This window comes from Chrysoperla carnea, chromosome 4 (genome assembly GCF_905475395.1).
Source record: "Chrysoperla carnea chromosome 4, inChrCarn1.1, whole genome shotgun sequence".
Classification (NCBI taxonomy): domain Eukaryota; kingdom Metazoa; phylum Arthropoda; class Insecta; order Neuroptera; family Chrysopidae; genus Chrysoperla; species Chrysoperla carnea.
Window position 1 is genome coordinate 62,007,159 of NC_058340.1, and position 16,892 is coordinate 62,024,050.

The following is a 16,892-nucleotide window of genomic DNA, read 5'->3' on the forward strand; positions in this document are numbered from 1 at the left end:
TGTTGTAACTTGTAAATTCATTTTTTTAGTGTAAATTATACATTGAACTGTCACCAATTGACAGATCACGTACTTATACGTCATTAACAGAGAGCGCCAAAAAACTGCGTTTAAATCTAATAATGGGGTTTAACCTCCGTTTCTCTGACATATGCCTATAACAGATGCCACCCATATCATTATTTGTTAATCTTTATTTTTTTAACTACATACGTATATATACAATTACATTTTATGATGTGGGTGGAATCGGTTTTTCATTGTTCACACTGCCGCTGCCTGGACTCAAAACCGCAACCTCCCAGTCAGTAGCCAAACGGTCAAAGACTAACGCCTTAGACCGCTCGATCACTGAGCCGGTGTCACTTTTTGCTGTAAAATAGTCACATTATTATAATTTCAACCTTTTCAATTTTGAGTCATCGTGGTGACATATTTTTGATTTTGAAGATTCATCATGAATGTTACTGCTTACTCATACATAATAAAACTTGATCGTATAATATATTAATATCTGGATGACCGAGCTTAGCTCGGTTATTCGCCAATAGATGTCAGCAAGAGTCATATTTTTCACTTTAGACTACTCAAACGCCTCCTTTTTGTTATGTTATAATTTGCATTGTATTTCATTAACTACGTTATACACCAATAGATGTCTGATGAATTTTTCATGAAAAGACGGATAAAACGACATTTCTGATAAATGAAACCTAGCTAGATCGACTTATCGCCCCCAAAAAACCCCTACATACTCATTTTCATGAAAATCGTTGGAGCCATTTCCAAGATCGTTGATATATATATATATATATATATATATATATATATATATATATATATATATATATATATATATATATATATATATATATATATATACAAGAATTGCTCGTTTAAATATATAAGATTGCAGTATTTGACCCGCCCTGTTTTCGACAGCCTAATTAGGAGAAAAATGGTAGTATTTAAGAAAAAATTCTTTGGAAATAATCGGAGTGTATAACTTTATTTAAAAAATCGGAAAGGTGAGAAAAACCAGTTTTTCGCGAAAAAAAGAGGGAAATGCATTTTAATAAACAAACAAGAAATGGGAGTTGTAACGCTTAAAAATTTATACTTTTTCGAAATAAACGTGGATGAAAATTATTGTAGTAGACTCGAACCCAAATTAGCGTAAATAAAATACTAATAATCCCACGGAGTCGATAACTGAATCTCGACCTATATTTCGGTAATACTATGTTTGGTAATACCATCTATGTTTGAGTCATTTGAAATTTTTTTTTTTCAATTTCGAAGTTTCTATTATAGCGTTTTACTTTCAAAGTTGTATAATAATGACTGCTTGTAGTAGTAACACATTACCGGTTAAATTTTTTTCTTTTAAATGTGAAACTATAAATTTTTAATTATGTTTTTTTTTATTAGGTTATAAAACTCTTTTTTTCTTCTTTTGCTTTTTTATTTTACAGTCTTTTATATATAAAAACTAATTTTTATTTAAAATTTAATACATAAAATAGCGCATATAACTATAACGAAGAAAATTTATTTGCCAGACATCCTTATAATTTTATCATTATTATTATAGGTTATGTTAAACATTTTTTAATGATTTTTTATTACTTTAATAGTACGTTCAACAAAATTGTGTAAAATTTAAGATAATTACACAAAAAAAAAATATAAGATGAAAATATTTAATTTTTATGAATGATGTTTGTGTACAATAAACTTTTTAATATATTTGCAGAGATGTTTTTGTCAAACCTAGATAAACGCGAAAATATTATGAATTACTATAATTGCCAAGTCCTGTTTCTATGAATGCAACCATTGGCGTAACTACTGTCGATTTAGATGCGTGCCATCGAGAAAAATGGGCCACTTTCCTCTGAAAGTAAAATATTCTTTTGCGCTGAAACTTATACAGCGTGTCTACTTAAGTTTGCTACATATGATGAAAAATTTTTTAATAATAAGATTACGAAAAAAATTTATTCTTTTTAATAGCTGAATATTAATATTACCGAAAGCAGAGATTTTTATAAAGAATAACTTTTTTTCGTAAACCTTCTAATAAAAAAGTATTCCATATGTAGTAGACTTAAGATGGACACGCTGTATATTCATACAATGCATATTTTTCGATTTTTATACAATGAGAAGACATTATAGATAAGTGATTACTAAAATCCTTCTTTCGAACTTTCTATATTCCCAAATCAATTGGCAAGATTGGAAACGTCCAGATATCTGGCTTCTTCGTTTTCAACAAATATAATTAATGGGATAATACCCGTGTATCAGTGAAGAGGATTTTATCCGGGGATGTTTTATCGCGGGTATTTTGGTCAATGAAAAACTGTGTCCGGGAATATTTTGTCGGGGATACTTTGTCAAGCGATATTAACACGCGTTACCTTCGTAGTCATTAGGTAAATTTGTGCTATGAAGGAGCAATTTCTAGCAACCTGGACGTTGTTTTAATCACTATTCGAATCGAATAAAGTGATTTGAATTTTTGTGTCTTTATAGATTTTTCCTAGATTTATCCAATTTTCATGGTTTCAACTTTTAAAGCCAATCGTATTTTTTTTATTTTTATAGTTTATACTGAATTTTTTTGTTTTACAAGCTATTATTAAATACCATATGTCAAAAATAACTTTCAAATAACCATAATAATTCATAAGAAATAATTTTTTTCAGAATTATAGTTTATATGTGAAGAATACTAAGAATTGTGATTTCTAATAGACATTTCTCAAAATCAATCTATTTGATGGTAATTAATGATTTTATGATAACAGTCAATAAATAACCTTTTTATTTTATAAATTATATTAATTTGCATGTATATAAGGTAATACTTTTTTTTACCTGTCTTTTTATTCAAGTTGAATGAATTTAACTATGTATTTTGTATTTGATTTAGGTATATATACAGTGTGGATCGTCTTGTTGTGAATTTGAAATATTTTGTGTAGTATAATTAAGATTGACTTTTTATTTAGTTTCCTTCCTTGAAGAGTTTAGTACAAAAATTTAGCTAAAATCTCTATCCCTATCGCTGTATATAATAAATGTGAAAGTAAGGATGTTTGTTTATATGTTTGTTATGCTTTCAGCAAAAACTAGCGAATGGTTTTTAATGAAACTCTACAGCAATATAGCTCATACATCAGAATAACACATGAGCTATAAAATAAAAAGATAAAGATACTAAAAAAAACTTATTTTTTTAAATAAATTTAATCTGACATTTACTATTTTAAATTTTTACAGAAATCCTTAATTTATTGTTCAAAATGATGATCACAGATAGAGCAGTGTTATGATCATCATTTTGAACCATAAATTAAAGGTTTCTATAAATTTAAAATAGTAATTGTCACAATCCATAGCTACCTTTTCTGATATACTCAATAAACTATGACTACTTTACAATTTAAAAAATTGAAAACTGTGCATATCTTTTAACTGCGTAAAACAATCCCTTAAAGTGTTATAGAACGTTGATAAGTGAGATCAAAAGAGGTGGAGGCTATAAAGCGGTGGTTTTTACTTTTAAGCCCAGTGAAGCGGGCGGGTATCAAGTTAGTTAATAATAATATTGCGCTCCCAAATATAGTGCAGCGCAAACAAATGCTTAAGTAATAAGTCAAGGAACAAGTTCGTGGATTTTTTCAAAAAGAGGCAACAAAAATTTTTAACGATTATTAAGTCTTATTAAGAAAATATCAACAGTAATTTACTTTTTATATTGATTATAGGCAATTTTAATACAGATATGATATACAAAAAACATACTGATCAAAATTATATCATAATAACAAAATCATTGTGCACGAAATTAGCGCGGTAAATTTTTTGACCGTGGGTTTAATTTTCACCATTATTTTTCGAGTAAATCATGGCATTTGATAAAGGAATAAGAAAGATTTTGCGGATGGAAGTTGGAAGTGCAAATGATTGCATCACGTATATATATTCTAATCCATTGACTGCATAAAGATCAAGTAAATTTGTTGGACTCTGGTTTTAGAATCGTATATTAGCGAATTTGTTTTGTTTGTCAGAAATCTTATTTCGAGGATCCATAGATATTTAATTTAATAAACAATTTGTAACTAAAGGTTACTATCACTCTTCTCTCTTCTAAATTTTCGTATAAGATTCTTTAAATACAACCTGTTTGTATTGATTGGCAGGTCTATAGTTTTCTAACTTTGAAAAACAAGGTATGGAAATTTGAACAAATATAACAATCAAATTTCCACGAATCATTATTATTATGTTATAACAAATCAAATTTATACAGAAATAAAATATGAATCCATTAGTCATATTCCTGTTCCCATAGAACTTGGAACAAAAATAAAAAAAAAAGTATTTGGTCTACACTGTAGACATAATATATAAATATTTTTAATAATTTATTTTAATGATCAATTCTTTTTGATCAGATTATTTTGCGGAATGGAATGTTAACGGAAATTCCAAAGTAATGTGTCGTTCTTACTAAATAATAATAATATTATTACTTCATGCTTGTTCGCTTGTATTTTGTTTGTTGTGTTGTCTGCTTCTATAAATACACTAACTGGCATAGAATTTCGTACAGGAAGAATTATCAAAAAAATTGGCGTAATTGCCGATCTTGGCAGTATATACATATAGCGCATTCGAAATTGAAACTTTTAACTTTAAACTACTGTATCTTCTTACGTTATTTTTAGCCTTTAGAGAAAAAAGCAGTAACTCATTTTGTGGAAAATTTAAGGAAATACACTTATAATAAGAACTTTGAGTTGTCTGTATAATTTCCAAGTACCTGGATGACCGAGCTTTGCTCGTTATTTATTGTTTTGTTAAATCGTGTTTTTTGGAAATTATATTTAGATACGAATTACAAAGTTTCCGAGATAAAATGACGTTTTCTAAAAATAAAACCTAGCTATATCAATTTTCCGCTCTAAAAACCCCCTGCATACAAGATTTACAAGAATTGCTCGTTTAAATGTATAAATATGCAAATTTTCTAAGCCGCCTTGCCAGTACGCCAGTAAAATCTTACAAAAAAATAAAAATAAAATCGCAAAACGCGATTTAAGCTGCTTTTTAGACTAAAAACTGAAAAAAGTCCAAAATTTTGCGATTTTAATGTAGAATTTGATTGGCGAATTCATGCAGTTTCAAACAGCAATTTCTCGAAAATTTTACTTATAAAAAAAAATGAAAATCCATAATTTGAGTCATACTGTGAGCTATTATTTCATAACTATATTGTTTTTGCGAAGATACAGATATCTGAAATTATGACAATTTTTTTTGAGTATTCAATTATTTGAAATTCTGTGCCGGTGAGTGTATAATGTTTATTAAGTTTGGAACCCAACAACAACAACAACCAATAGCCTAGCTCTAACTATCTGTACTGTCTCAGTCTGTAGTGTCAGATTGTTTGTATGCTATGCTGGTGTGCTAACTGCAGTTTTTCTATTAATGTGCACAACATATTTGAATGGGATTGACTGGCTAACTTAAAAATAGTGTTGGATTAAACGGCTCTGATTCAAGAATTGATTCATTCAACAATTAATTCATCTAAATGATACACTACTGTCGTTGAACCACGGCATTTGGAGCACTTCTTAACTTGACTTCTCTGCATATAATACATTAGAGTCGATTAGGTTGACACTATCGGTTTTTTTCTTCGTAAATCTACCTGGAGTCCTCTACGGGAGCCCTTTGACCTAATTTGTCTCCTTTGCTGCACTTTTCTTCCATTTTAATTTAGTACTTGTAAATCTACCCGGGGCAACACAAATGAGGTCTTTGACCCAAAATTTTTGTTATTTGAAAATAAAAAAAGGGATTTTTTTATGTACCTAATTTTTTAGTTAGAGGTTCCTGGACAGCGGCCTAGGCTACCTATATGGTAATTGCAGCATTGGATTCAAAGGTAATGGTCTGAATTTGGAAACATTTCCAAGTAGCTCCACAGTATCCTAAAGCCAGCATACACCTAAAGCAATAAATACAGTTGAAATAAAGTCTAAAACTATAAACGAAGCAAATTGGAGAACTGTGAACTCACTCTCTCTTTTTGTATTGGTGAACTATGCTACCAAATCAGAAACGAGAAATCTTTACAGATCATAGGCGTTATTTTTACAAGAGACGGTACACATGAGCCCCATTATTATAACTTTTGGTTTGAAAAAAACTCAATCACCGATTTAGATAAATTCAAACTCTGATTGAAATGATTGAATCATAGTCTATTTCTGATTAATCAAAATTCACACACCCAATACTATTTTAAAAATAACTCTTATAAACATGATATTATGTTTATTAGTTCTGTGAATTGATGCTATGTCGGTCCTACAATAATATGGTGGACAATTCCCAAAACATAATAATAATAACGATATAATATCGTGTATATTTTAATAATATTGTGTCATCATTATTTTGGAAGTTGTAAGAATACATTTTTTTGTGTTTGTTTTTTTGGGTGCCTAATGAACTTTTGCATTCTACGTTATTTAATAAACGTTTTTATAGTGCAATGATCTCACATTTACACTAAAGAATGAGTTGCATATTGTTACAATGTGTTCGAGTTAATTAGTACGAGATGCAGCTAAATTTGAACATTCGGAATGGCGAGAATCACCATATTCGCTAGGGATTGACTAGAGGAAACGATACTAGAAGTACAAATCCCATGCAAGCCCATTTCAAACATTTTAATTAGTAGTATATTTAATCTTCAAAGAGCAGAAAATAGGTATTTCGCTCTAGGAGTTAAATACTTCTTGTCATTTTTCCACGTAGCTTATTCGGAAAAGCTTTGTCTTATTTGGTAATATTGAGGAATAAATAAGAAGCAAGTTCAAATTCAGAGACAATCGAAGCAATTAACCACTCTTAAAAGTAATGAGCTCAAAGTTTTTAAATAATTAGAAAATATATCGCCAGCACTAGTGCACAAGATAATTCGTATAATTTATAACGAAACAGATTAATAATATTTATAATATTAAATTCAAATTTTAATAAATGTAATAGAAAAACATTATAATTCGATATAAAAGGGGGCGGAGGTGCTGGGTTATTGAAACCTCCAATAGAAACTTTTTAGATACCATCTGAACGTTGATACAAATTTTCAACGCTTTATCCCAATTTGTAGGATATATAAAGATGAAAAAAGTTTTTAAAACCTCGTAAAAAACGATTTTTTCCCTGAGAATCTCTAGAAAATAAATCGAGCTTGGTGTTCCAATTAATAAATTTAGACGAGAGTTCATTTTTTTCCGAAAAACATTAAGAAAAAAATTATGTTCTGTTAATTTTTTCGTGGCTCCTACTTCTCCGTTAAGAAATGGGCCCCCAACAACAACAACAAATTTTAATAAAAAGATAAAATGATTAATGATGACAAGTTTGCGTATTAATTGTTGTTTATTTACTACACAAAAATCTTGAAACACTCTGTATATATTTTTAAAGGTTCATTCAATAAAATTGACACAATATGACAAAAACATTTCACGCCCACAGAATATTTTTTCCTATGTTTTTAAAAAAAAAAAACCTCTTACATCCAAAATAGATTAAGCTAATAGGTTGGTATGTTTTTTTTCTTTTAATGAATAAATTAATTATTTTATATTATCAGATTAATTTTATATATCCGTTTCTTTATTTGTATATCTTTAATACCTTTTAATTGAGTACTTCAATCAATTATAGGTAATACATGTATAAAATTGGATTATATAATAAAATACTTCAGTTTCCATGCACCTTTAGGCTATCTATAAAAATTCTTTTAGTACTTAGATTCTAAAGAATTAAGAACTCTTCTTAAATTTGTTATTGTACTTTTGTACAATAAATTGACTTGGACTCAAATAGTGAAGACAAAAATTTGAAACAAATGTAAAAATTTGATTTCATGATAAAATTTGCATACAAAATATACTTATTGAATAAAAGAAGATTAGATATAATTTGAGCTACTTACGTAGAACAGAAGTAACGGAGTTGTTTATGTTCTAAACCGGATATATATAGAATCAGAGCTCGAGTTCGGCTTCAAGCAATTTTTTTGTTTCTTTGACAAAGAAAATTGAAGTTTTAACTCTCGCCCGAGTATCGAATTTGTCGACGATATGTATATTGTTTATTAAAAAACAAATCAATTACCTACATCATTATTTGAGTATTGAATATATCAGAGGCAAGAAATTTGAAAATATCAAAAGGGTTGAAAAATGAGATGAACTTGTAAAAAAAACATTTTTGAAAAATCCAAATATCTTTCTTTTTTACGTATTTGGTTGTCTATGAATTTCTTTTAGTACCTACTCGGGTCACAGTTAAAGCTACACATTTCTTTATTACCGAAATCAGTTATTCAAAAGATATACAAAAATAAATATAGAATTCAAATATTCAAGTGCGAATCCAGAAAATTTTATCACTCTGAATTGATTATAGAATTCAAGCGGGAACTACGCCAATTGCTTCACTCTGCTTTCACGCATGGAATTTTCACTTCATTATGACCTTATGCCGGGTGTGTTTACCTAGAATATCGAAGATATAGATTGTTGGAATAGGGCTACGTAGTTTATGAACGATCTCTTAACAGAAACTTTTTTAATTCGATCTAATGTTCAAATACTTAGTTTCCCTTAAAGGACAATTATAATCTCTTTTTCGAATGTTGATTTATGACATTTCTACTTTTTTTGTTTCAGACAACCCGATTACACCAAAGGAATATTTCAATCAATTGGATTTAAGGAATTTCATGATTATTTAATTTTAAATGAAGACGATCAAAAATCATCAAATGGACAAAAATTGTTAGCCAAAGGCATTGAAGATTTAAAAATGGTAACTCGGAGATATGCGCGTAAACAAAACCGTTGGATTCAAAATAGATTTCTTGGAAATCCAAAACGTCAAGTATGTATTTCTACTGAGAGCTAATAAAAAATTTTCCTTCTTAGTCATGCTTTGAAATTTTGATTAGTCATGAGATAATCAGTCAACCTCTCAAAGACTGGCATTGACTTTAACTTTTCTTCTTTGAATAGACTTAAGGCTGTTGTCTCGCTATGGACGATCAGATATTTTCAAAAAACTAACTGAACATTGATGTATTAGTTTTGGGTTAAAAAAAAATTAACTTTTTCATTGTCAAGATGTAATAACGTAAAGATAATCAATTTTATTGTTGAACAGAAACGACTATAGCTAGAATATTGCCATATATGTAATACGTAAACATATATGGTCAGTTCCTATAAGTGGAAGGCGTTCGGACTAAGTGAAACAGATAGTGTATCGTTCTCTCACTCTTCCGATCGCATTTGTCAGCTCTGCGCATGTAATACATATTTTAGAGAATTCTCAAGCATGCGCAGTATAGATAAAATGTCTCGAACGAGAGAGAAAACAAATATTGTCGGCACCGTAATGTTTGGACATTCTTTCCCGTACCAACTGCCCATATAGGAGTATATTACATATATGAATATTGCTGATTGAAGAGAGAGATGTCTATATTAACATTTCGTATTATATGAGAAATAGTTGAGTGGTACCGTATAATTAAAAATAACACATTATTTAGCGACAAGCGTGTTATATTCTTACCGTGCATATAAGCCAAAACTTTTTTACAATATTTTAAAGATACAACAGCCTTAAGAAATTTTCAAACAACCGATCTGTTTTTAAATATAATTAGATATCTCTGTTAATTTAGGTACCACCATTATATGCATTAGATTCATCTGATGTTTCAAAATGGGATGAAAATGTTGAAACGCCAGCATTTGAAATAATTGATTGTTATATATCACAAACAGAATGCACACATAGACCGTTACCCGTAAATACGATAGAAAAAGGTGAACCACTCTCAAAATGTAAGACATATGTTTGTGAAACATGCAAACGAACATTTGTTGGTGATTTACAATGGAATGTACATTTAAAATCTGGAAAACATCATCGAATGCTTAAAAAACTTAACAAACAACAAAATATGCAAACAAAACAAAATGTAGATCAAGAAAAACAAGATCAATAAAATATTTTTTTACAAAAATTATTTTTGTTTTTATGTTGTTTTTTTTTAATGCTGATTTGTATTTTTTTATAATAATATTCAACTACATCATAATCCTTAAAAACAGTTCCAATTCCGATTAAAAAAACTTTTTTAATATAACTAGGACCATGAGTTTTGAACCATTTCTGTCCAGAAAAAAATTTGATTTCAAATTAGTATTTCATTCGGAAACCATAAAAAAAAAAGGTTTCTTACTAATTATGTGAAAGAATCATTACCCATAAAAGAGCGTGAGTTTTTCTCGAAGCAGAAAAGGCTTCAAAAGACAAGAGAGAATCAGCAAAATTTGTTTTAATTTTCATATTACAACTCAACTAATCTAAAATCAAATAGCGAATGATACAGTAATGCAAAGAAACAAAGTTCGGCCATAAATTCTTAGTAGCCTAAAATTGATAATTGATAGTCATTTACTATTTCACCATTGTATGTAGATTATGGAAAATAAGTCTTTTTGGAGGAAATAATTACAACTACAGTGTCCGCTTTAAAAGGACAGGAAATTGGCTAATCGTTTCACTACATAAATATATTGACAGCCTTTCAATAAAAATTAAATCGCTATCATTTTAATATGCTACTCGTGCGATTGATCAATATCGATCTTGACGTAATAACATTGATCGTGAGGTAGGCCTGTGGTTAAATGGATTCTCTTTCACTGGGCTTATTTATACATATTTTTATAATTATTAACAATAAATATTATTTCGTCTGATAGAAATAAATAATCGCCTACGTTTGTCAGTTTATGTGGTTGAATAGTTTATATATTTACAATCAATGCCTTTACAAGTGTGCTCAGATTCACGCCCAAGTAATACCTATCCTGACATCTTTAGTAATATGATTGAACTAACACTATGTTTATAAATAAATTATGGTTCTATTACTGGTTTTATACTACAGTTTTAGCTTGGTAAGTACAGATAGCATTGCTACACTAGCCAGTATAAATCAATAATGGCTGCCCTAATCACAAAAGTAATAACAAAATCATAAAAAGTAGATAAAACAAGTGAAAAGAAACAATTGACTGAGTTAATTTTTGAAATACCATGCATAGACAGTGTTGATTACTCTATCACATATATGTCACACATACGTAACTGATATCCCCATATAATACATACTATACAATTTACTCCTAATTTGTGATCTCACGGGTAAACAATGATGTTTACGAAAAAATGTTTCAAACTAAAGTTGTTTATTTTTTGATAAGGAACATTTTTTACATTTAAACTTTTGTTCTATCTCTAACGGTTTACAAAATCGGCGCTACAGGTCAAGACCCAATAGCCCTATGTTGCTCATTTGCGAACTTGACCTCAGTTTTTACGTCCTGAGTACGCTGTAAAAAATTCAGCTTGATATCTTTTTTCGTTTTTGAGTTATCGTGTTGGCAGACAGACAACCGAAAATGGACTAATTAGGTGATTTTATAAACACCTATACCAAAATTTTGTTCATCAATATTTTTAAGCGTTACAAACTTGAGACTAAACTTAGTATACCTTGCATATTACATATATACAAGGTATAATAATACTGCAAACAAAAATAAAAATAAAACTAATTAAACGTGAATGGAGTACAAAGGTTTACAATTCTAGAAATAGTTCAAAATTTAGGAAATCTAAAAATATGACGCATTTATTTAAATAAATTGTGCATTTTTAAAATTAAACAATTATTATACGTTTGAAATAAATTTTATGTTAAATTAAAACTAATATTTTTATACAAACAAACAAAAACTAAGAAAATACAATTTTAACAAAGCAACATTTTTAACAATTAACATCTTCCATAATTAATTTTTTTGATGCTCGAAAATCATAATTTCGAACTTGCGGAAATTCTTCACAAATTGTATTATACGCTTGACATAATTTAGCAAATTCGATATTAGTAATTTGAAATGGTCTTGTAGTTGGATCGATATCAGCAATAGAAAATAATTTCAAACCTAATTCTTCCCGCATATCATCTGGAAATAGAACTTCACCACCTCGTAAAGCATATTTTTGTCTCATATTAAAAATATGGCGAAGTACTTTTTCAACCATTTTAAATGGTAAATTTGTTAACGGTTTGGATAACGGTGTTAATGTGACAACCCCAACGTCTACTTGTGGTTTTGGAACAAACGCTTTACCGGGTATTGTAAATACGTGATTCACTTTACACCAAAGTTGACACATTACAGATAAACGGCATCTTTGTGCAGACATAATTGGAGCACACATTCGTTCTGCTACTTCTTTTTGAAATGTTAGCGTCATTCGTGTGCGTCCATTACACCAAGCTGATTTTCGTTCGGAAATAGACTCTAACCAGCGTATGATCAAATGTGTTGAAACACTAAATGGTAAATTTCCAATTAAATTAATAGGTGGTGGTTTTTCGTCCCATGTATGTTTTGGAGCATCCTTAAAAGCTTCTTCAAGATTATACGACATAATATCACCAATTACAATATCCATTTTTGTACTACCATCACAAGCCTCTGATAACAATTCCAAAGATGGCAGAAACCTAGGATCTTTTTCAACTACAATCAATTTTTTTGGAAATTGTCTAATTATGGACCGCGTAATGCCACCTGGTCCTGGTCCAACTTCGCACACATAGTTCCCATCAATATGACCGGCAGCACGGACAATTCGATCTGTAATTCTTTCATCTAACAAGAAGTTTTGTGATAATTGTTTCAAAGCACGCAATCGATATAATTTTATAAGATCTCGAATGGTTGGTAATGGTGGAAGACGTCTAGTAAACTCAACGGCTGCCATGTTAAAATATATTTATTACAAACTAACTTATAAACTTGTAGTTTTTTCGGGTTCGTTAAAATCATCCAAAAATTTTTCTTGTTGAACAGCCCACATGGAGTAGAAATAAATACTAAAAACTCCAGTACCGACGATACAACCTGTAATTATATTATTTCTTCGTAAGCGTTGCAATTTTTGAACGCGTTCCAAATTTTGTTTTTCAATTAATTTCATAAATTGCAATTGTGTTGGATTGATTTTTTGATTTTGAATATCCACTTTAGGCATACGATCACCACTTTCGCCCATTATTGAAAATGTAGCAATTTTCTTTTTATAAATTTTTAAGTACTAGAATGACATATTTCAATAGACTTGTATAATAAGCGGATTGCGAATTTTTTGTACGCTGTTGCGATATCTATTTCTAGTTGGCTACCATTTTAAGAATAATGACAAATATTTCTCGTCGTATTATTTATTAATTTAATTGATTACGGTTCGATTTGTTTTTAATAAAATATTTTTCGAAAAGATTATTATTGTAAGAGCCTTATTTCGAAAAGAAAAATTTATTGTAAGAGCCTTACTCCAGGGGGCTTTTTGGATAACATTTCATGTACAGTAGAGTTGCCTATCTATTTATGTAATAAATTATTATCTGTGTTGCTACCATTTACGATTTTTATAAAATGACAGTTCATTAATGTTGGTACAAAACAGAAAATTTATCAGTAAATCCAAGTGACGTTCTTGTGAGTGAATAAATTTTTATTTTGGAAATATTTACAAAATAGATTATATATTTTTGAAGAAAGTGATTTTACTCTACATTTTTAATAAGAAACTTTTATATAAAAAATTAAAAATATGTTAAAATTAAAATAATTTTTAAAAAGTAATTTGAACTTTAGTGCCTTAAAAATAAAGTAAGCATAATGGAAACAAAAACATCTGATAATTGTGAGTCATCAACAAGAGTTCGAAGAAAAATTAGTTTATCCTATTTAAAGAAAAGCCTAGTCAATAGAAAAAAATCACCTCAATTAACATCAAATAATAAAACTTTTTGCTGTGATCAAAATGAAAGTTCCTCCTGTAATTGCAACAATAACCGTGTTGGTCTTTTACAATCTTTGCGTAAACAGATTCGAGATAATTGGAATATATTTCGATCTAAACAAAAAATACAAGTTACAAATAGTAATCAATATGATTCGTCAGTTGGTTGGGGTGGAAATGATTTAGAACAACAAGAATCTTGCCTAACACCAACCTTGCCTGAAATTCCACCTCGATTGCCTGAAATGGATTCAAATTACGCTGATTATCGATTAGTACCATCATCAACTGAAGAAAATAATTCATCACAAAACTCTTTAGATGGTGACGTAATAACGTCATGTTTTCTAGATTATCGAGGCAACTTAACACAGGAGGGTTTGACAAATAAACTATTTAATTTAGCACGTTGGGGCTGGTATTGGGGTCCGTTGTCACCACATGAAGCTGAAGATAAGTTACGGGAACAACCGGAGGGTACATTTTTAATACGCGATTCATCAGCTGATCATTATTTATTAAGCGTATCTTTTCGTAGTTGTGGTAAAACATTACATAGTCGAATTGAACACAATTCAGGATTATTTAGTTTCTACGATCATGAAGGATTCTCAAGTATTGAAGAATTAATAAGTCATTCCATTACGTCATCGCAATCATCTGTATTTTGTTATTCACGGCCTCGATCCCCAACACAACCTGCATTTCCAGTGCGATTAACAAAACCATTATCACGATTCACTCAAGTAAAATCATTACAATATTTATGTCGATTTGTGATTCGTCAATGTACTGGCTTGGATAATATCAATAAATTACCAATTCCGCCAACATTGCAACATTATTTGCTGGAAGCTTATTTTTAAAATATATCTCAAAACATTCCCAATAAATTTGGGATAATTTTTAAATAACACGTTTGTAAAAAAAGCTAGAACATTATTAAACGTCCTAATTTGTTCACGAGTTTCATAACAAAAGTATCTATGTATTTTTTTAATGTTTTGAAATTTACATTTTATCCAGTCAAATTAGTCCGTAAAATATAAGTAAGGTTACAAAAATTCCCATAGAGCTAAAAATTGGTATAAATGTTCAGAATACTATTATAAATGAATTGTGAAAAGTCTCCATCAATACCCCTTGTGCAAAAATTTTATTGAGGGGGGAAGTTTGCAAAAATAGGCTTTTCGCGTTTTTCAGCAAAACGATGATTTTCACAGCAAAATTATAGATAATCCGATTCTCTACCAAAAGTGTCTCCACACCTTTTTTCATAAGCATTGCCATTTTCGAGATATAGAAATATATTTTTGTAACCTTCAAAGTGTAATTTGACTGGATAAATTGAAAACTGCATTTTACCGCATTAATAATGGAACAATAACTTCAAAGAAATTAATTTTTCTTGATTGTCGGAATATTTTGTATGAATTAAGGCCTTTAATAAAGTTCTCAACTTAAATAAAACTTCCAAAAGGTTACGATGAACACTCGTATCTTTATAAAGACCATGTTATTTTATTATGTAATATGTTTATTTAGCGTTGTTTTATGTCACTTCATTTACGAAATGTTTTTTTTTTAATGAAAAATATATTTCATTTTTTTTAATATAACGTCACAATTTTTTTCTCAAAATTTTAAAATGTTGGTGGGTTATGTTTTACCGATACGAGCGCACAGTTTGTTTATTGGTTAAAGGGATCGGTGTCGTTGATGTTAATCGATTCTCGTAGATTATTATTTTAAGATTTTTTATAATGGAGATTTTGAGAGACTTAGTAATTCATACACTTGACTTAGTCAACTATTCCATTTTAAGAATGTGTAAAATCGCGAATCTCTTTAACTTAATTTTATAAACAAACTCCTTGACACTTAGAGTAACATCACTGTTAATTTAACATACTCAGTTAATTTTGGTCAAAATTGACTTACTCACTTATTTACAAATATCGTAGATATATAATATTGGCCACAAAACCTTAAATTGGGACGTTATTTAAAAAAAATCATTTTATTGATATTTTTAATTGTTTGTTTATGCTAACGAAAATTTTCCTATTTATTTGAATATATTTTTCTTTTATATTCTGAATCAAAAACAACTCTATTGTTTCGAGTTAGAATTTCATTCTAATTTAAAATAATTATGTTGTAGTCTGTGTAATATTAACTATAAGAATATATGTTGCTAATTAAGAGACATGATATATTAATTTTTATATAAATTTGTATTTGAACCCCGTCGGTAGTAAAAATGTTTATTAAATGTCTAAGTTTTTGTCATTAGAATATTATGAAATTGAATAAGACTTAAATGAAATATGTAATGTTATTTCAACTTTTTGTATGTAACTTTTAAAGCTGATAAAAGAGTTACATATGTAAATATTTGGTTATGTAAAAAATATACTGTTAATTTTAAATTTCCTCGAAAACATGTATTTTGAATTATTACAGACATCCTTCAAGCAAAAAATATGTTGCAAATTAAAAATTAACAGTAATCATGTTTAGTGATTTTAAATTGTTTTTTTCTAATTTCGATACATAGAACCGTAAAGACAGTTCATAAAATAGAATATTATTTCCGTTAATAATTATCAATCATATTGGCTGAAGTGTGGAGGGTGTATACAGTGTGTCCCCGGATAAAGGTAACTATACTTGTAAATTTCCTTATTTTGCATTTTAAGAAAAAAAGTCATTCTTTATAAGAAGTTTTGCTTATTCTGAAAAGTATGTAGGTATATTTAAAACTTCTTAATAATGTATAGGGTAGCCAAAAATTTGGAATCACTATTTTTATTTTTGGTAAACTACCCTTCTTTTTTATAAGTTGGCGAAATGTTACTAAGAAAAGTTAC

The 16,892-nt window shown here is 28.9% G+C and overlaps 4 protein-coding genes across 4 annotated transcripts in view; 2 read left to right on the forward strand and 2 right to left on the reverse strand.

Moving 5' to 3' along the window:
• LOC123298835 (tRNA dimethylallyltransferase) overlaps positions 1–10,132 on the forward strand; it is a 320,886-nt gene extending 310,754 nt beyond the window's left edge. The window contains exons 6-7 of the mRNA XM_044880930.1: positions 8,790–9,000; positions 9,806–10,132. Coding sequence (XP_044736865.1) covers positions 8,790–9,000; positions 9,806–10,132 — 538 coding nt within the window. The remainder of the gene's footprint in view (positions 1–8,789; positions 9,001–9,805) is intronic.
• Positions 10,133–11,962: 1,830 nt separating this feature from the next.
• Positions 11,963–12,975, reverse strand: LOC123297629 (dimethyladenosine transferase 1, mitochondrial). The gene has a single exon (XM_044879373.1). It carries the CDS (start codon positions 12,973–12,975, stop codon positions 11,968–11,970), a length of 1,008 nt encoding a protein of 335 aa, XP_044735308.1. The 3' UTR covers positions 11,963–11,967.
• A 27-nt stretch (positions 12,976–13,002) lies between these two features.
• LOC123297630 (cytochrome c oxidase assembly factor 3, mitochondrial) lies at positions 13,003–13,266 on the reverse strand. Its single transcript, XM_044879374.1, has one exon. The coding sequence runs from the start codon at positions 13,264–13,266 to the stop codon at positions 13,003–13,005; it is 264 nt and encodes an 87-aa protein (XP_044735309.1).
• Positions 13,267–13,895: 629 nt separating this feature from the next.
• On the forward strand, positions 13,896–15,117 carry LOC123298836 (suppressor of cytokine signaling 6). Its single transcript, XM_044880931.1, has one exon. It carries the CDS (start codon positions 13,896–13,898, stop codon positions 14,883–14,885), a length of 990 nt encoding a protein of 329 aa, XP_044736866.1. The 3' UTR covers positions 14,886–15,117.
• The last annotated feature ends 1,775 nt before the right edge of the window (positions 15,118–16,892 follow it).

Excerpts from the sequence above, each read along its gene's own strand:
- LOC123297629 (XM_044879373.1), bottom strand. The coding sequence starts at position 12,975 with ATGGCAGCCGTTGAGTTTACTAGACGTCTTCCACCATTACCAACCATT.
- LOC123297630 (XM_044879374.1), bottom strand. The coding sequence starts at position 13,266 with ATGGGCGAAAGTGGTGATCGTATGCCTAAAGTGGATATTCAAAATCAA.
- LOC123298836 (XM_044880931.1), top strand. The coding sequence starts at position 13,896 with ATGGAAACAAAAACATCTGATAATTGTGAGTCATCAACAAGAGTTCGA.